General features: G+C 49.2%; 1 protein-coding gene across 4 annotated transcripts in view; it reads left to right on the forward strand.

Moving 5' to 3' along the window:
• The window catches only part of lrch4 (leucine-rich repeats and calponin homology (CH) domain containing 4), a 71177-nt gene that overhangs the window by 18459 nt on the left and 31550 nt on the right, over window positions 1–21168 (forward strand). For all 4 annotated transcript variants that reach the window (XR_009513252.1, XR_009513251.1, XM_059975306.1 and 1 more), the window contains exon 2: window positions 20521–20665. Coding sequence is in view for 2 of the 4 variants with exons in the window: in XM_059975306.1 (XP_059831289.1) it covers window positions 20521–20665 (145 nt within the window). In the remaining 2 variants the exon portion in view is untranslated. The remainder of the gene's footprint in view (window positions 1–20520; window positions 20666–21168) is intronic.

Consider the following 21168-nt stretch of genomic DNA (forward strand, 5'->3'; position numbering starts at 1 on the left):
TGTGAGGATCGTGTTTTTTGATTTTTCAAATACCTTTAATACCATACAACCCTCATGCTCTGTTCAATACAGGTTGTCACGTCCATTGTATCCTGGATAACGGACTACCTGACTGGCAGACCAGTTTGTGCAGCTGTGTGTCAGACGTGGCTATAAGCAGCACTGGGACCCCACAGGGGATTGTATTGGCTCCCTTCCTGTTTACCCTGTATACCTCAGACTTTAGTTACAACACTGAGTCATGTCATATGCAGAAATTCTGTGATGACTCAGCAGTAGTTGGGTGCATACAGGGAGGATGACTACAGGGCCCTGGTGGAGGACGTTGTAGAATGGTGCAAGCTGAATCATCTGCCGCTCAACATCAGTGTGACAAAGGAGACAGTGATGGGCTTTAGGAAGACTGAGCCTGTACTGCTCCCTGTTACTGTTGATGGTGAGGACGTGGATGTGGTGAGGACCCACAAGTACCTGGGGGTGCAGTTGGATGACAGACCAAAATAGAGGCTGTGTACAACAAGGGCCAGAGTCGCCTCTACTTCCTGAGGAGACTGAGATTCTTTGGAGTGTACAGGCCTCTCCTTCACATGTTCTGCCAGTCTGTTGTCACCAGGACAATCTTCTACGTGGTGGTGTGCTGGGGCAATGGCATCAACACGGGTGATGCCAACAGGCTCAATAAACTGATTAGAAAGGCTGTTTCTGTTATAGGAGTCAAACTGGACACACTGTGGTAGAACAAAGGCCTTCTAGGAAAATCCTGGCAATTCTGGGCAATGTTTCTCACCCTCTGCATGCCACCTTGGCTGAATAGAGGAGCACTTCTAGCAGACTAAGTCAACTGCGTTGCTCGTTCTTGCCCTCAGCCATTCTCTATCGTGAGTCAATCTATTTCCGGGGAAGTAATGACACCCTCCTGTTAAACTGTTTGAGTTAACATTTTTTATTCTATCTTATTTTTCTTCTGATATTTGTATATCTGTGCAGTTGTGATGCCTCAGTGACACTGTAATTTCCTTTGGAGTCAATAAAGCATCTATCTGCCTATTTTTCGAATCCTAGCCCATTCCTCGGAATGTGGGAGGAAAGCCACGCGATCCCAGGGAGAATGGGTAAACTCCTTACAGAGAGTGACAGGAACTGAACCGGTGTTGTAAAGCATTACACTAGGTGCCACACACTGTGCCCTAGGTCTCTCGTCCTTCTCTCCCCTCACCTTCAGCCTATGCCCCTTTGTTTGTGATTTCCTTTCTGTGGGAGGAAGATCGATTCTTTTCATCGGAGGAGTACAGGGCCGCTACAGAAGTACCAGCTCTTGCTTCCATTCAAAGTAAAATTTATCATCAGAGTACCACATGCAACCCTGACATTTTTCCTGCGGGTATACTCAGCAAGTCTATAGAAAGGTAACTGTAAACCGGATCTGTGAAAGAGCAAGAGTGTAGAAGATGACAAACTATGCAAATATTAATAAAGAGCAATAAATAATGAGAACTTGGAATAATGAGATAAACAGTCCTTGAAGTGACATCATTGGTTGTGGGAACATCTCGATGGATGAGTGTAGTTATCACTCACTAAGCTTTTGTTCAAGAGCCTGATGGTTGAGGAGTAGCAACTGTTCTTGAACCTGGCGGTGTGAGTCCTGAGGCTCTTATACCTTCTACCTGATGGCAGCAGCAAGAAGAGAGCGTGTCCTGGGTGGTAGGGGCCCCCGATGATGGATGCTGCTTTCCTATGACAGCGTTTTGTGTAGATGTGCTCTGTAGTTTTAGCTGTGATGCACTGGGCCGAATCCACTACCTTTTGCAGGATTTTCCATTCAAAGGCAATGGCGTTTCTATACAGTTTATGCTCCACATCTATAGACATTTGTCAAAGTTTTTGCGTCATGCCAACTCTCCAGTCTTGTGGTTCAGGGACATCACCAGTCGGCGATAATGGAATGGGAGGCTGGCTGAAGAAGGCTTGGACAGGGTGGGCTACTACCTGCTGAGCTTTGAACGATGAGAGGGAGGGACTGAGACTAAAATGTTGAGGGGTGTTAACTGGGTGGGTGGGGGAGAGGGAGTCTCCCTCCAATGGCAGAGATTAAGACATTACTTCACTCCCTGAGGGCTGATCTTCATCCACTGGGGGATGGAGCAGAGACTCGGGATTGTACTCGGCACGTCTTCAAGAGATCTGCAGTGATAAAGGGGTTGAAAGCTTCCACAGGAGGGTTGGAATGTGCTCAAGGCAGAAGGGGAAAGGTAGGCGGGGTTGAGTTTGGAGTGAAATCGGAGGTTTCGGGGAGGACTGAACTCCTGCTTGCTGTGTGTGGTGTCTGAAATATTTATTTATTTATTAAAATTAAGTTCATCATCAAACAAACACTTCCATAAGACGTATTTCAGAATTTGTACATGTATATCATATAATCATATTAGACTAGTGGTCACCAACCTTTTTAAGCCCAAGATCCCCCACCTCGGCCTCAGTGAAAGGCGAGATCGATCAGTTATGTGCATGCACACCGGGGCAGAGAAGACCGGAAGTAGAAATACTGCATAAACACCAGGGGTACCCGCCCTTTTTTTGCACCGCGGACCTGTTTAATATTGACGATATTCTTGCGGACCGGCCGACGGGGGGGGTGGGGGGGGGTGTTAAACACAACCGGAATGTACTGATACTCCAAGCAGGTTCCTCTTGTCCAGTCTATTCAACAATTTAGTTTTCGTGGCTCTTGGCACTTAGCTTCTGTCCCGCTTGCTCACGTTTTTTCCGCTGAAAAATCTCAACGCATTTGCCTTTAAGTGCAGGGTGCTTGGACTCAAGGTGCCGAAGCAGTTTTGAGGGTTTCATCGCCTCGGATAGCCTCCCGGCCCGAACTCCAGCCTCCCGCCTGCCCACCGCCAGATGCCTTGGCCAAGTGCGGCTGATCGCGAGTGGGGTGAGAGGACAAGGTCAGGGCCGAAGGTCCCCATACCGGGACTGCGGCAGTCGCAGTCTGGAGAGAGGGACTGACCAAGCGAGGAGCGCGACAGGGCGCACGCCCGCCCCCCCCTTATCAGCTGACAAAAGTTTGTTTCAGTAGGTTGCAGCGCGGTAGCTGCTCTGTTACTTACGAAACGCTGAGCCCGAATTAGGCTGTCTGCGAATATTTTAGCACCAGGTTCCCCACGAACATTCGGTGTGCTAAACAGGTTTAGAGGCGGCGCCCATCTGTCCGCGCTCTGGGCCGGTAGCAACGGCACTTCCTGCCGGCCACCCAAGGCCAACCAGTGACCCTTGGCGCGAGGGTATCACTGTGTTTAGGCGACTGATAATCTTGCGTGTATTCAAGGTCAACAGTGGGCTGACAGGGAATGAGGAAATGTGCAGGTGACTCATATTGTTTCCTCGCAGCCCAGTGGTTGGGGACCACTGAAGTACACTGTGTAGTGTGGGGGAGCTATACACATGCGTACTGGGCAGGAACTAAAACCCCGCAACCTGGAAACAATCTCTCAACAGTATTTGTGTATTTATTTTTCTTTTTTTTGGGATCTACTGGGAAAGTCTCGAAGATCGACCAGTCGATCATGATCGACGGGTTGGCGACCACTAGCCTAGACTATAGATGTGGAGAGGATGTTTCCAATAGTGGGGGAGTCTAGGACCAGAGAGCACAGCCTCAGAATGCAAGAATATCCCTTTAGAACAGAGATGAGGAGGAATTTCTTAAGACAGAAGGTGGTGAATCTGTGGAGCTTATCGTCACAAATGGATGTGGAGTCCAAGTACTCAGTTATATTTAATGTGTAAGATGATAGGTTCTTGATTAGTAAGGGCATCAAAAGTTACGGGCAAAGACAGGAGAATGGAGTTGAGGGGAAATAAATCAGCCACGATGGAAGGGTGGAGCAGACTTGATGGACCGAATGGCCTAACTCTGCTCTATGTCTCGGCCTGTGTGTAAACAAATCCAGTTTTAAAAGCAGTGCCTGGTCAGGGTTGGGGAGGGCCAGAGAGTGGAACGTTGCCCAGGGCCCACGGTGACGATGGGTCCTTGTGTACAGGGGCTTTGGAATGCTAGAGTGGAGAGGGGTCAGGGCCAGGGCCAGGGTTGGGATAGATGCTGGTGAAATGCGAGGGGGAGAGATGTTGGGTAGGTGACCAGGGCCAGGGTTGGGATAGATGCTGGTGAAATGCGAGGGGGAGAGATGTTGGGTAGGTGACCAGGGCCAGGGTTGGGATAGATGCTGGTGAAATACGAGGGGGAGAGATGTTGGGTAGGTGACCAGGGCCAGGGTTGGGATAGATGCTGGTAACAAGGGGTGGGGATAGATACTGATATATGCATAGAAGCAGCAAAGCTGGGAAACAGGATGTGTTTATTGAGCTTGAAGCAGAAAGATGAGGGAAATGTGATGTTGCTATTGCCTCAATCGCAGGATTATTGGCCAGTTGTAGATCATTCGTGTTAATTGTTGAAGGAGGGAGGGTTGAAAGGTTCCCACTCATTGTTCCTGCCCGCTGGACCCACTGAACAATTGCAGGAGATGATTCAGGAAGCAATCCAACCACGATGCCAGATAGTTGAGGAAATAAATTGCTGCTCGATGTATATGGGAATATCCTCTCTGGATCCTGGGATTTGCTGGAATGATGGCCAATCCCAGGACTACTCCCTGCGGAGGGGGAGTGGGCCCCGCAGGTGGCATCTTTGTGGAACCCGTGTGCCATTGTTTGTTCATGTGACCAGCCCTGCCTGGTTTTCCATAAAATGGGGAAGCGGAAAACAGGCCATTCAGCCCACAATGTTGTGTTGAACTAATTACACTCATATGCTAACCCAGCATATTGATATAGCTATAAAGAAGGCAAGATAGTGGTTACATTTCATTTGGAGTTTGAGGAGATTTGTCACCAAAAGCACTCATGAGTATCTGCAGATGTATCTGTGGGGAGCATTCTGACTGGCTCCATCACTGTCTGGGGTGGGGGGGGGGGGGCACTGCACAGGATCAAAGTAGGCAACAGAGTTGTAAACTCAGCCAGCCAGCTCCATCATGGGTACTAGCCTACATAATATCCCAGACATCTTCAAGGAGCAGTTCCTCAGGAAAGCGGCGTCCATCATTAAGGACCCCCGTCACCCAGGACATGCCCTCTTCTCATTGCTATGCTCAGGAAGGAGGCATACACTCAGTTCTTCCCCTCTGCCATCGGGTTTCTGAATGAATGTTGAACCCATTGACACTTCCTCACACTTTGTATTTGCTCTAATTTAATTTATTTTGTGTGTGTGTGTGTTTATTTACATTAAAAATTCAGTTTCCTTTTTCTCTCATGTATTGCAATGTACTGCTACTGCAAAATTAACAAATTTCACAACACATACCAGTGGTATTCTGATTTTAGGACTTGCAGTTACTGCCTCTCTATTCTTGCCACAATGCCTATATCCGACCATTCTCTGCACATCCATGTATCTATCTTAACCTCTTAAATGTCTCCAATATGTCTGCCTCCACCACAGGCAGTGCATTCCAGACAACCACCAAAAAAAATTATCCTGCTTATTTCCTTTAACTATTTCCCCCCTCAAGTTAAGTGCATACGCTCTGGCATTAGACATTTATCGGGGGGGGGGGGGGAGTGAAATTACTGGCTGCCTATTCTTTCTATACCTCTCGAAATTTAATCAGCCCTAATCAGATCCTCCTCAGTCCAACACGCCAGAGAAAACTAGCGAAGTTTGCCCTAGCACGTGGCCTCTAATATGGGCAGCAGCTTCATGCATCGTTCTGCAATGCCAACTCTCACCAATCGAGATTAATTCCCACCCACTGCTCTCCTGTAAGGAGTTTGTACGCCTACCCCATGACCACGTGGCTTTCCTTCCACGTTCCAAGGATGTACCGTTAGCAGTAGTGAGTTGTGCACATACTGTGCTGGCCTCGGGCATAGTGACACTTGCGGGCTGCCCCCATACGATTCTCAGACTGTGCTTGTTCACCGTGTATTTCATTGTGTACGTGACAACACAATTGTCACTAATGGCCATTAAACTGTGTACTTCTGGATTTCAGTGTACGTGTGACAAATAAAGGTAATTATTCTAGTAAATCTCTTCTGCACTCTCTCCAGATCCCTCCTGTGATGGGGGTGACCAGAACTAAATACAATACTCCAATTGCAGTCTAACAGGAGTTTGATAAAACTACAACGTAACCTCCGATACATGAAACTTGTAATTTAGAGCAGAACCTGTCCACACAGCCGTGAGTGTACAGGGGGGAGAGCAGGGGACCAAGGGCTCAACCTCAGGGAGCAGCAGTATTGAGAATAGTCGTGGCCAAGATGTTGCTGCCTATCCTGACCAGTTGTGGTCTGTTGATCAGGAAATCAAGGATGCAATTGCAGAGGGTCTGGAGTTTGGTGATGCGTTTGCTTGGAAAGAATAGTACTGAAGGCAGAGGTGCAGTCTGATATGGGTGTCTTTACTGTCCAGATGCATCAGGAATGATTGTAGAGCCAGGGAGCGCCTATTCGCTGTAGACGTGTTTCAGCGTTAGGCGAATTACCGAGGATCGAGGTTATCTGGGAAGCTGTGTGCTGTGACCAGCAGACCCCTTGTGCGGTAGTTGTTATGGCTTCTTGTTTTTCTTGGGTACTGGGATGATGGTGGTCATCTTAAAGCAGCAGGAAGCCACAGCCTGAAGCAGGGGGAGGTTAAAAATGCCTGCAAATACCTCTGCACAGCTGGTCTGGAAGACGTGGCCAGAGGCAATACCCGGGTCTGATGGTCTCTTCGGGTTCACTCTCCAGAAGATTGATCTCGCACCTATGATGGTGATTGTACTCTTCAGTGCCCCCCAGTCTCAGGGTGGGTGGTGATATAACCATATAACAACTACAGCACGGAAACAGGCCATCTTGGCCCTTCTAGACCGTGCCAAACACTTGCTCTCACCTAGTCCCACTGGCACACTCAGCTTATAACCCTCCATTCCTTTCCTGTCCATATACCTATCCAATTTTACTTTAAATGACAATACCTGCCTCTACCACTTCTACTGGAAGCTCATTCACAAAGCTACCACTCTCTGAGTAAAGAAGTTCCCCCTCATGTTACCCCTAAACTTTTGCCCCCTAACTCTCAACTCGTGTCCTCTTGTTTTGAATCTCCCCTACTCTCAATGGAAAAAGCCTATCAAATATCATCCTACATCTGTTCAAAATGTCTATTGATACAGCAAAGATTGAAAGAGTGCAGAGGAAATGTTCAAGGATGTTGCTGGGACTTGTGATCCAGAGGAATAGTGAAAGGTTGAATGGGTTAGAATTTTATACCTTGGAAGACAGGAGAATGACCAGTGATTTGATAGAGTTTTAAAATTGAGGGGTATAGATAGGATGAGTGCAAGCAGACTTTTCCCCCTCTGGTTGGGTGAGACTTGATCTAGAGGTCATAGGTTAAGGGTGAAAGGTGAACTGATTAAGGGAACATGATGTGGAACTTCAGTCAGAAGATGGTAAGAGTGTGGAAGGATCTTCCAGAGGAAGTGGTGAATGTGGGTTCGATTGCAACATTTAAGAGAGTTTGGATAAGTACATGGATGGCAGGAGTGTGGTCTTATGGTCAGTTATGGGTCAGTGGGAGCAGGCAGAATAATAGTGTGGTACTATTGGTCAGAGGGCCTGTGTCTCTGTGAGTCAGAGCCAGCTGACCCTGCCTCACATCCTGCTCAACGTCGTCCAATAACTCAGAGCTTTAGAGCATCTATTCCTAAGATCACCTGGTCCTCATTGATGAGGGAGTTCCCTTGATTTCCCTCTCAACCTTCAGCTCCAAACCAGTTGAATGGATCGGTTACATTGCTACTGCCTTTGGGATTTCATTCTTATCGTGAGGACCAACTAAACGAAACAACTGATCGTTCTGTGTAGTCTGCCGCTTTCTGGGCATACTCTGTGCAACAGGCTGCTCTCTTTCTGCATTGGTCACTAAGTTGGTGGTGACACAGAACTAGGAGGTGTTGTCGAGAGTGAGGAGGGTTATTGTAGATCACAGGAGGGTATTACCAGTCAGGGAAGTGTGCCGAGGAGTTGCAAATGGATTTCAACACCAATGAGTGAGGTGATGCACTTTGGAAGGTCAAACTAGTGTAGGACTTGTAGTATAAATGGTGAGTACTAGGGAGTGTGATGGAACAGAGGGGCCCAGGAGCACGAATGTATAGTTCATTGAAAGTGGTGGCACAGGTAGACAGGGTGGTGAAAAAGGTGTTTAGCACACTGGCCTTCATCAGTGTAGGAGTTGCAGTTGTACAAGTCGTTGGCGGGACTACACTTGGAGTGCTGAGTACTGATTCATTCAGATATTTTATTAAATCAAACGTGCCAGTTTATTTATAGCGATACATAGATTTATTTATTTTGGTCACACTGTTATAGGAAGGATGTGGTTAAACTGGAAGGAGTGTAGAGAAGATTTAAAAGGACATTGCCAGTGTTATAGAGAGAGGTTGGCCAGGCTGAGGGTAATCAGGGCGACCGTATACAAGTGTTTTAAATGTAAAGAGGAACATGAACAGTAAGGTGAGTTTTCCCAGAGCAGGGGAAATTTAGGGCATGTAGATTTACAGTGGGGGTGAGGGAACATTATAGGGCCATGATCAAACCCCACTTGGAGTACTGTGCTCAGTTCTGGTCGCTTCACTACAGGAAGGATGTGGAAATATAGAAATTGTGCAAAGGAGATTTACAAGGATGTTTCCTGGATTGGGGAGCACGCTTTATGAGAATTGGTTGAGTGAACGTGGCCTTTTTTCCTTGGAGCAACGGAGGATGAGAGGTGACCTGACAGAGGTGTATGAGAGGCATTGATCGTGTGGATATTCAGAGACTTTTCCCCAGGGCTGAAATGGCTAACATGAGAGGACATAGTTTCAAGGTGCTTGGAGTTAGGTACAGAGGAGATGTCAGGGGTAAGTTTCTTACTCAGAGAGTGGTGAGCGTGTGGAATGGGCTGCCGGAGGCAGATACGATAGGGTCTTTTAAGAGACTCTTTGATAGGTACACGAAGCTTAGAAAAATAGAGGGTAATTTCTAAAGTAAGTACATGTTCTGCACAGCATTGTGGGCCGAAGAGCCTGTATTGTGCTGTAGGATTTCTATGTTTCTATGTTTTTCTATTTAAAAGAGATCTGAGAGGCAACTTTTTCACTGAGGGTGGGGAGTGTATGGAACAAGCTGCCAGAGAAGGTGGTTGAGTCTGGAATAGTGGTCATTTGAGAAGTTTGCGGATTTGGAGGGATATGGGCCAAACACAGGAAATTAGGATTGGCTGAGTGTCACTGGTTAGCATGGATTGGTTGGGCTGAAGGGTCTGCATACACTGTCCACCTGCGCAGCCATTTTCAGGGAGCTATGGACGTGGACCCCGAGATCGTTCTGCACTGTTACTCTGCACTGTCCTGTTACGTGCTTCATGGAGACAGGCCCTTCGCCCAGCAAATTCATGCTGACCAAAGTGCACATCTAAGCTGGTTCCATTTTCCCGTGTTGGCCCCAAACACCCTCTACGTACTTGTCCACGTGTTGATGAATTACGCCTGCTCTGCCTACCCAGTACTCTGTGTGGGGAAAAGTTGCCCCACAGATCGTCCATGAGCCGCTCGCCTTTCCCCTGTGCCCTCTCTGTGCCCCTCTTCCCAATGGGAGTCGGAACCGGGAGGAGGGGTGGGGTTGAGTTGCTGCCCTGTGGAATTCACGCCCTTCGCTGCTCGGCTACAGACAGATGCAGCAGCAGCAGCTGCCGAGTATTTTTGAAGTGTGACGGGGTCCTGGAGTTACAGGATCTGTCCTCTGCTGACTGCCTGTGAGCGAGGGGGCAGGTACAGACCCCCCCCACCCCACCCATCCCTAGAACCAACAGTTTCCTCAGGACTGCCAGCGTGGGTCAGAATTAGGTTTATTATCACTGACGTGTGCCTCAGAATTTGTGTCACAAAAGCAGTGCGATGGTGTCCATGGGTTTATTCATTATTGGCTCCTTCCCATTGCTGGGGAGGCTGGTGCCCTTCATGGAGCAAGGCTGTGTTCGCAACCCTCTCAGCTTGTTCTGATCCTTTGCAGTGGCCCCTCTCCGTACCAGATGGTGATACAGCCAGCCAGAATTCCCCGGTAATTTACGGAAATTTGCTGAAGTCCCAGGGATGGGGAGGGGATCTCCTGCTGATGCAGAGATTACCTTGTCCAGGGGCCTCCCTGGAGCCGAGGTGCACCTTGGGGTGCTGGGACTGCACCCGGTGATACACTGGCCGTGTGCCGTATCTGGCTGTGTCTGAGGTGGAGTCAGTTCAGCTCCAACCTCTTGCAGGGAAGATGGACTCGCATCAAGATCCGAGTCAGATTTGTTGTTACTGACTTATGTCATGAAATTCATTGTTTAGTGGCAGCAGTACAGTGTAGTACATAAAATTGCTCTAAGTTACAGTTAAAAGAATAAATAACATGAGATACTGGAAATCCCGAGCAAATACTAAATGCTGGAGGAGTTTAGCATCCATGGAGAGGGAATAAACAGTCGACATTTTGGGCCGAGACCCTTCATCAGCACACAAGCCCTAGTGAAGAATTTCAACAAGAAATGTCGACTACGTATTCCCCTCCATGGCTCCTGCCAGATCCGCTGAGTGCCTCCAGTGTTTTGTGTGTGTTCCGTAAAGTAAATACAGTGATTCTGAGTAATTGGGCCATCAGTGATCCAGGGCAGCTGTTTACTTGAGACAACTCATAAAGAAAACAGAATCGGTAGGATTCCCCTCACTTATTGAGGACACTATGCCGCTGAACTGGGACGGGAGACCACTGCCAAACAGTTTCTAACTGGTGTCAGTCGCGTGCGTGTCATGTGACTGAGACTGTGACATGCTGAGAGAGCATTTTTTAAATAGTGTCACTTTCATGTTTGTATTCAAAAAGCAGTGATTTTGTTACTGATCGTTGGTGAGTAATAAGACAATTCTGAGCTGATTTGCTCACTGTGGTTTCAAGCATTCAGGCTTGGAAATGCCAGAAAAGGCCGGGAGTGAAAATGGAACAGGTTCAGTACTTCAAGTTAGGAACTGCAAACAAACTGAAAGTATCGTTAACCGTCTGGGAAGAGGTACAGGAGCCTGAAGACACGCACTCAGCAATTGAGGAACAGCTTCTTTGCTCCGCCTTCAGATTTCAAAATGGACATTGAACCAATGTTCACTACCTCATGATTTTTTTTCTCTTTCTATACTATCGTTAGAAAGTTAAAGATTTACATTAACTCGGTTTTTATTATTATGTATCATGTTGTACTGCTGCCGCATAACCACAAATCTCACGACGTGGTGATATTAAACCTGATTCCAATCATCTTGAGTGCTTCAATAAAAATGAAGGATGTAATTGGCTGAAGCATTGTATGAAGGCAGTCCATCAGCTGCATGAGGTTGTTCATTTGCAGTCAATCACCAGCATAACCAGGCAGTCTCGACAGCAGGTTACGTGGTTGGCACAGCATTCCTATGTTCAATGTTGTAACTATCAGGAATTAATGCAATTTTATAGTATTTTAGTAGCATTGGTAGTGTTCTAATTTGTTCTGTATTTCATTTCAATACATTTTTCCTCAATTAAATGGTATTTTGTCTCTTTATACTATTTCCATGAAACTTTGGCCGATTGGGGCATCTGCTTAATTGGGCTAAGATGCAGTGGTCCCAAAGGCCGAATTCCGCTGTAGATTGTTCAAAATGAAACCAGGAACAGTTACGAATTCTGATGGTAGAAGGGAAGAAGCTGTTGTGTTGTTATTAAGGCTTGGCCTGTGTCATGGTGGTCAGTTCCAGTGGGGGGGGGTGAACTCTTGGTGTCTCATGGAGCTAATTGTGTATGACTGCTGTATTCCTAAGATCAGAGCTTTTCTTCACTGCGTGTGCTCTGGGGAGGAGGCCGGACTTGTTGCGGAGATTCTGAGCGGTGATGGAGCCTGGCTCTGGGCCGGTTCAGCCTCAAGGGATCATTGTGTCTGCTGACTATCCATAAACAAAGGCAGCTTCTGTGCTAGCGCCGAGCACCCCGGGAGAGGGGAAGGATCACTGAGACCCTCTGAGGAATGTACATATTTATCCAACAGCGAGGAGTTGTATAACCCCTGACCTTGATATTTGGGACAACTGCCAACATCCACTGAGTCTAACCTTCGATCACAGCCAGTGGGAGTGAAGGCTTTGTTCAGAGATGCGTGTCCTTCCTGGGAAGTAGGGTAGAAGGTGTCACAAAGAGGGAAACTGCTCTAAAATAGCAAAGGCTCCATTCCACAACTGATATCAATTCTTATTCCTTTGGAAAGTGCTGTTGCAAGTTTGCCATGTCTGTATTCTGCAAGGAAGACTCAAATGTTTCCTTTGGGAATTTCCACACTTCAGCATGTTGGATGCACAGAGTTCCTTACCTTCTCAAGGTTAGGAAGCTCTCTTTTCCTAACCTTTTTTAAACTATGGTACCCTACATGAACCGTGGAGTTCATAGACCCAAGTTTGGGACCGCCTGCTCTACACTGTCCCATCACACACTCCCGGGGTCAGACACAGAGTGACCCTCCCTCCACACTGTCCCCTCACACACTCCCGGGGTCAGACACAGAGTGACCCTCCCTCCACACTGTCCCATCTCACACTCCCGGGGTCAGACACAGAGTGACCCTCCCTCCACACCGTCCCATCACACACTCCCGGGGTCAGACACAGAGTGACCCTCCCTCCACACTGTCCCATCTCACACTCCCGGGGTCAGACACAGAGTGAATCTCCCTCCACACTGTCCAATCACACACTCCCGGGGTCAGACACAGAGTGACCCTCCCTCCACACTGTCCAATCACACACTCCCGGGGTCAGACACAGAGTGACCCTCCCTCCAAACCGTTCCATCACACACCCCCGGGGTCAGACACAGAGTGACCCTCCCTCCACACTGTCCCCTCACACACTCCCGGGGTCAGACACAGAGTGACCCTCCCTCCACACTGTCCCATCACACGCTCCCGGGGTCAGACACAGAGTGAAGCTCCCTCCACACCGTCGCATCACACACTCCCGGGGTCAGACACAGAATGACCCTCCCTCCACACTGTCCCATCACACACTCCCGGGGTCAGACACAGAGTGACCCTCCCTCCACACTGTCCCATCACACACTCCCAGGGTCAGGCACAGAGTGAAGCTCCCTCCACACCGTCGCATCACACACTCCCGGGGTCAGACACAGAGTGAATCTCCCTCCGTACTGTCCCATTACACACTCCCAGAGTCAGACACAGAGTGACCCTCCCTCCACACTGTCCCATCACACACTCCCGGGGTCAGACACAGAGTGAATCTCCCTCCACACCGTCCCATCACACACTCCCAGGGTCAGACACAGAGTGACACTCCCTCCACACTGTCCCATCACACACTCCCGGGGTCAGACACAGAGTGACCCTCCCTCCACACCGTTCCATCACACACTCCCGGGGTCAGACAGAGTGAATCTCCCTCCACACCGTCCCATCACACACTCCCGGGGTCAGACAGAGTGAAGCTCCCTCCACACCGTCCCAACACACACTCCCGGGGTCAGACACAGAGTGAATCTCCTTCCACACTGTCCCATCACACATTCCCGGGGTCAGACACAGAGTGAATCTCCCTCCACACCGTCCCATCACACACTCCCGGGGTCAGACAGAGTGAAGCTCCCTCCACACCGTCCCATCACACACTCCTGGGGTCAGACAGAGTGAATCTCCCTCCACACTGTCCCATCACACACTCCCGGGTTCAGACAGAGTGAAGCTCCCTCCACACTGTCCCATCACACACTCCCGGGGTCAGACACAGAGTGAATCTCCCTCCACACCGTCCCATCACACACTCCCGGGGTCAGACACAGAGTGAATCTCCCTCCACACTGTCCCATCACACACTCCCGGGTTCAGACACAGAGTCAATCTCCCTCCACACTGTCCCATCACACACTCCCGGGGTCAGACACAGAGTGAATCTCCCTCCACACTGTCACATCACACACTCCCGGGGTCAGACACAGAGTGAATCTCCCTCCACACCGTCCCATCACACACTCCCGGGGTCAGACACAGAGTGAATCTCCCTCCACACTGTCCCATCACACACTCCCGGGTTCAGACACAGAGTCAATCTCCCTCCACACTGTCCCATCACACACTCCCGGGGTCAGACACAGAGTGAATCTCCCTCCACACCGTCCCATCACACACTCCCGGGGTCAGACACAGAGTGAATCTCCCTCCACACCGTCCCATCACACACTCCCGGGGTCAGACACAGAGTGAATCTCCCTCCATACTGTCCCCTCACACACTCCCGGGGTCAGACACAGAGTCAATCTCCCTCCACACTGTCCCATCACACACTCCCGGGGTCAGACACAGAGTGAATCTCCCTCCACACCGTCCCATCACACACTCCCGGGGTCAGACACAGAGTGAATCTCCCTCCACACCGTCCCATCACACACTCCCGGGGTCAGACAGAGTGAAGCTCCTTCCATACCGTCCCATCACACACTCCCGGGGTCAGACACAGAGTGAATCTCCCTCCACACCGTCCCATCACACACTCCCGGGGTCAGACAGAGTGAAGCTCTCCTCTAGGGTAGACATGCTGGTACAGGGAAAGGTGGTTCTGAGGTGGTCTTGGATCCAGGATCACTCTCAGGATAAGGGGGTGGCCATTTAGTTCTGAAGAGGAGAAGTGGCCTCACCTGGAGCAGAGGTTGTGGGGATAGGATTGCTGTTCTTTCCGAAAAGATTAACAGGTGACTGGATCTATCGGGACAGTGTGGAATTGGAGAGTGTGGGGATGGCTGTGATCCTGCAGCAAAGCTAAGGGGCCAAATGGCATCCTTTCCCCGATCTCTGACATTCTGATCTCCCACTCCTCCCCTCTCTTCCACTTTTCCTTGTGTATCTGCCCCTGGAGTGAGGATCTCTGGGGTGGACTTGTGAATCACTGGCCTGTGGGAGCTGCCAGAGTCCGGCAGGACAGCGTGTTTCCTGTCCGTTCCCCTCCGTTCTGTGGTTGCGCTTCTGGTGACAGAGGTTGTGGTTTCCTCCTGCCCCGGCCAAGGCTCTTCTCACCACCCAGCACACATCAGTGGAAACCAGCCTGCACGGACTCCGTCTCCCCCTCACTGCCTCAGTAAAGCAGCCGACCTTCACCCACCCCAGACATCGCTCTCCCCCTCAGGCAGAACGTTCAAAAGCCTGAAGCACATACCACCATGCTGAAGGGCAGCTTCTGTTTGATAGTAATAAAACCTGTGAGTGACTGTGTGTGTGCACGGGTGGAGGGGTGTGTGTGTGTGTGTGTGCTCACTCACTCAGTCACCAGGGTAGGAAATCGGATGGCAAAGCTGTTCCTGAGTTGTTGAGTGTGTGTGCTCTGGCTTCTGTACCCCCTTCCTGATGGTAATAGTGAGAAGAGGGCATGTCCTGGGTGATGAGGGTTCTTGGATGCCCCTTTTTAAGGCACCGCTCCTTTGAAGATGTTCTGGATGCTGGGGAGGCGAGTGCCCATGATGAAGTTGACTGAGTTTATACGTTTCTGCAGCTCGTATCAAAATGCTGTTGACATTCCCCTCGTATGAGGGCTGAATATGCCCCCACATTTTGCAGCATATTGTTTACCAGCACTGGCGGTAACACTTCATTCTGTTATTGTTTTCCTTGTTCCTCTCCGGTGCTCTGATCTGTGTGAACAGTGTGCAGGACAGGCTTTCCTCTGTCCCTCCAACAGTAACGTTCAAGTCCTGACTGCCTCTGCCTCTTCCTCAATTCCACTGCCCAACCCCACCGCCCCCTCATGTCACTGATGCCCACCCTCACCCCCTGTGTCACTGTTGCCCTCCCCTGAGCCTGAGGAGGGGTGATATTTGATGGGAGGAAGTGGCTGCACAGGGAGAGGATAGTGAGGGGCATCTGGCAGTTGGGCAAAGGTGTAGTGAATTGGTTTGGAAGGGGTTGCACAGTTGCTGTGTGGGGAGGGTGAGGTTGGACAGGGAGGGGTTGTGTGTAGGGGAGGGTGAGGTTGGACAGGGAGGGGTTGTGTGTGGGGAGGGTGAGGTTGGACAGGGAGGGGTTGTGTGAAGGGGAGGGTGAGGTTGGACAGGGAGGGGTTGTGTGAAGGGGAGGGTGAGGTTGGACAGGGAGGGGTTGTGTGAAGGGGAGGGTGAGGTTGGACAGGGAGGGGTTGTGTGAAGGGGAGGGTGAGGTTGGACAGGGAGGGGTTGTGTGAAGGGGAGGGTGAGGTTGGACAGGGAGGGGTTGTGTGTAGGGGAGGGTGAGGTTGGACAGGGAGGGGTTGTGTGAGGGGAGGGTGGTGGATATGGACAGCACCGATGCTTTCAATGCAGGGAGGGGATGATTGGACAGGCTGTGGGGGGGGTATGTTTCAGCTGAACGTGGAGGAGAGGAGGTGATTCCACAGGGAGGGGCTGTACAGTGGCTGTGTGAAGCACATCCAGCTGCAGTTCCTTGCAGACCACGTTAGGGATCTGGAGCAGCAGCTGGATGACCTTCAGCTTGTACGGGAGAGTGAGGAGATCATCAATCAGTTACAAGGAAGTGGTCATCCCGAAGTTGCAGGGGACGAGTAGCTGGGTGACTGTCAGGAGAAATGGAAACAGGCAGTTAGAGCAGAGCACCCCTGTGGCCATTCCCCTCAAAAGCAAGTACCTGTATACCGCTTTGGATACTTTTGTGGGGAATGACCTCCTGGGAGAATGTCATGGCAACTGGGTACAGGCACTGACCATGGATCCGTGATGCAGAAGGGAAAGAGGGGAGCAGTAGTGAGAGGGGACTCGATACAGTAGTGAGGGGAACAGACAGGAGATTCTCTGGGTGTGAACGGGACACTAGGATGGTACTTTGCCTCCCAGGTGCCAGGGTCAGGGACGTTTCTGATCACGTCCACAACATTTTGGAGAGGGAGGGGGAGCAGCCAGATGTCTCGGTACATATTGGTACCAATGACATGGGAAGAAAAGCAAAGAGGTCCTGAAGAGAGAATTTAGAGAGCTAGGCAGAAAACTGAGAAGCAGGACCTCCCAGGTAGTAATTCCTGGATTGCTGCCTGTGCCACGTGACAGTGAGGGTAGAAACAGGATGATTTGGCAGATTCATGCGTGGCTGAGAAGTTGGTGCAGGGGGCAGGGCTTCAGGTTCTTGGATCACTGGGATCTCTTCTGGGAGAGGTATGACCTGTTCAATGTAGACGGGTTGTACCTCAACCCAAGGGTGACCAATATTCTCATGGGCAAGTTTGTTAGAGCTGTGGGAGAGGGTTTAAACTAATTTGGCATGGAGTGGGGTAGGGCTGGGTACCTGAGTTATGGGATTTAGGATAGGATGCAGTCAGGCTGTCAGGAAGGACAGGCAGATAATTGGACATAATTGCAGCCAGCAGGGTGAGTATCAATGCATCACTGATGCAGATCAAAAAGGACTGCAAATACAGCACTCAAAGTGGTATATCTCAATGCACGGAGTAAAAGGTGGATGATCCTGTTGCACTATTACAGATCGGCAGGTGTGATGTTGTGGCCATCACTGAATCATGGCTGAAGGATGGTTGCAGTTGGAAGTGGAAGGTTACTCATTATATCAGAGAGATAGGAAGGTAGGCATAGAGGGTGAGGTGTGGCTCTGCTGATAAAGAATGGCATCAAATCAGTAGAAAGATGTGACATGGGATCAGAAGATTTTGAATCCTTATGGGTTGAGTTCAGAAGCTGCAAGGGTAAAAGGACTCTGAAGGCATTTATATACAGACCTCCCAACAGTGGCTGGGATGTGGACCACAGATTACAACAGGAGGGGAAAGAAGGAGCAACCATGATGGGCCAAATGGCCTAATTCTGCTCCGATAGCTTATGGTCATAGAACCGGCACGTCAAGAGGGTAATGTCATGGAGATTTCAACATGCAGGTCGATTGGGAAAATCAGGTTGTTAATGGATCTCGAGAATGAGTTTGACCAGCTTAAGAGATGGCTTTTTAGGGCAGTTTGTCACTGAGCCTCCTAGGGTATCGGCTATACTGGATTGGTGTTATGTAATGAACCAGAGGTGATTAGGGAGCTTAAGGTAAAAGAACCCTTAGGAACCAGTGATCACAGTATGATTGAGTTCAACTTGAAATTTGATAGAAAGAAAGTCTAATGTAGCAGTATTTCAGTGGAGTAAGGGAAATTACAGTGGTGTGAGAGAGGAGCTGGCCAAAGTAAATTGGAAGGAGATGCTGACAGGGATGTCAGCAGAACAGTAATGGTGTGCATTTCTGGGAAAATGGGGAAGGTGCAGGACAAATGTATTCCAAAAATGAAGAAACACTCAAATGGTAAAATAGTGCAACTGTGGCTGACAAGGGAAGTCAAAGCTATTGTAAAAGCAAAAGAAAGGACATACACCAAAGCAAAGAGGATTGGGAAGTTTTTAAAAACCTACAGAGAGCAACTGAAAAAATTATTGGGAGGGAAAAGATGAATAATATCAATGTGGATAGGAAAACCCTTTTCAAGTATGTAAAAAAAATTTAAAAAATTAAGAGAGAAAGGAGTGATATAGAACCGCTGGAGAAATAATAACGGGGGCAAAGGAGATGGCAGATGAACTAAATGTGTATCTTGCATCAGTCTTCACAGTGGAAGGCACTAGCAGTGTGCCAGGTATTGAAAGGTTTGAGGGAAAAGAAGTGAGTGTGGTTACTGTTACAAGGGAGGAGGTGCTCAAAAAGCTGAAAGACCTAAAGGTACATAAGTCACCTGGGCCAGATAAACTGCACCCTGGGGTTCTGAAAGAGGTAGCGGTAGAAATTGTGGAGGTATTAGTAATGATCTTTCAAAAATCATTAGACTCTGGCATGGTACCAGAGGACTGGAAAATTGCAAATGTCACTCCACTCTTTAAGAAAGGAGGAAGGCAGCAAAAAACAAAGTGCAGACCAGTTAGCCTGACCTCAGTGGTTGGGAAGATGTTGAGGTCGATTGTTAAGGATGAGGTTATGGACAGCACAGGACAAAATAGTACAAAGTCAGCATGGTTTCCTTCAGGGAAAATGGTGCCTGACAAACCTGTTAGAATTCTTAGAGGAGATTACACGTAGGATAGATAAGGGTGATGCTGTGGAATTTGTAAATTTGGAATTTCAGAAGGCCTTTGACAAGGTGCCACATATGGGGCTGCTTACCAAGTTAAGAGACCATGATACTACAGGAAAGTTACTGGCATGTTTAGAGCACTGGCTAATTGGTAGGAGGCAGCAAGTGGGAATAAAGGATTCCTTTTCTGGTTGGCTGCCAGTGACTAGTGGTGTTCTGCAGGGGTCAGTGCTGCAACTGCTTTTTAAGCTGTATATCAATGATTCAGATGATGGAATAGATGATTTTGTTGCCAAGTTTGCAGATAATATAAAGATTGCTGGAGGGGCAGGTAGTATTGAGGAAACAGGTCGGCTGCAGAAGGACAGACAGATTAGAAGAATGGGCAAGAAAGTGGCAAATGAAATACAACATTGGAAAATACATGGTCATGCACTTTGGTAGTAGAAATAAATGTGTAGACTATTTTCTAAACGGAGAAAATTCCAAAATTCTGAGGTGCAAAAGGACTTGGGAATCCTTGTGCAGAGCACCCTAATGGTTAACTTGAAGGTCGAGTCGTGCTGAGGAAGGCTAATGCAAAGTTAGCATTCATTTCCAGAGGTCTAGAATACAAGAGCAGGGATGTGATGCTGAGACTTTATAAGGCACTGGTGAGGCCTCACCTTGAGTATTGTGAATAGTTTTGGGCTCCTCTTCTGTGTTGGCATTGGAGAGGGTTCAGAGGAGGTTCACAAGGATGATTCCGGGAATTAAGGGTTAACATACAAGGAACTCTGTTCCTGTACTCTGCTGATAGCTCTGGTTCTGTACTCGCTAGAAGTTAGAGGATGAGGGGGGGGATTTCATTGAAATTTTTCAAATGTTGAAAAGCCTGGACAGAGTAGATGTGGAAAGGGTGATTCCAATGGTGGAGGAGTCTAGGGCAAGGGCACAGCCTCAGGATAGAGAGGTGTCCATTTAAAACACATGTGGAGATATTTCTTTAGCCAGAGGGTGGTGAATTTGTGGAATTTACTACCACAGGCAGCTGTGGAGGCCAAGTTGTTGGGTGTATTTAAGACGGAGCTTGATAGATTCTTAATTGGACAGTGCATCAAAGGTTATGGGGAGAAAGCTGGGGAGTGGGGCTGAGGAGGGGGAAAAGGGTCTAATTCTGCTCCTGTGTCTGACAGTCTGTGGTGTTAAGAGGAGTGTTTCTCGAGGGAGTGCGTCGTGTATGGATGGGGGGATTTGAACAGTGTTTGATCAGCAGGCTGAATGGGAGTGGGGGAGATGCAGGTTGCCTCTGACACCCAGTGGGCCCTTTACTGCTCTGCTGCAGACCTATCGAAGAACAGGCTGTCGGAGGTTCCGGACGAAGTGTGCCTTTACGTGTCGCTGGAGCTGCTCAACCTCTATCACAACTGTGTGCGGACCATCCCCTCCTCCATTACCAACCTCCAGTCACTCACCTACCTCAACGTCAGGTAAGCACCTCCTGTTACCCCGTGCTGGCTCCACCCCTCCCTCCAGCAGAGAGTCTTCCACAGCAAGGAAACAGGCCACTCAGCCCACAGGGTCTGTACTGGCCCTTACACTCCCCTCATTCCCATTACCATCGGCTTTGCCGACAAAGCCATCCTCCCTGGGATAACTCGCAGTGGTCGGTGATCCACACGTCATCGGCATGCGCAGGGAGGCTGGAGCATCCACCGGTCACAGAATGTACAAACTCCTTGCAGAACAGACAGCAGCAGAAATTCAACACGGGCCTTTAATATTAGGAAGGACAAGCAGCAGATGAACAAGGTTCTTCCTGTTGTCCCGGCTGTTCTCCTCACAGTCCTATTCAGCTCAGTCCAGTTCCCTCTGGACTCCACAGGAAACTCCAAGTTACATTTATTATCAAAGTATGTATGTCATATACAACCGTGAGATCTGTCTCCAAGCAAGTAGCCAATGTCTCCAATCTCCCCAAGTACTCCTCCCT

This window comes from Hypanus sabinus, chromosome 7 (assembly GCF_030144855.1).
Source record: "Hypanus sabinus isolate sHypSab1 chromosome 7, sHypSab1.hap1, whole genome shotgun sequence".
NCBI lineage: Eukaryota > Metazoa > Chordata > Chondrichthyes > Myliobatiformes > Dasyatidae > Hypanus > Hypanus sabinus.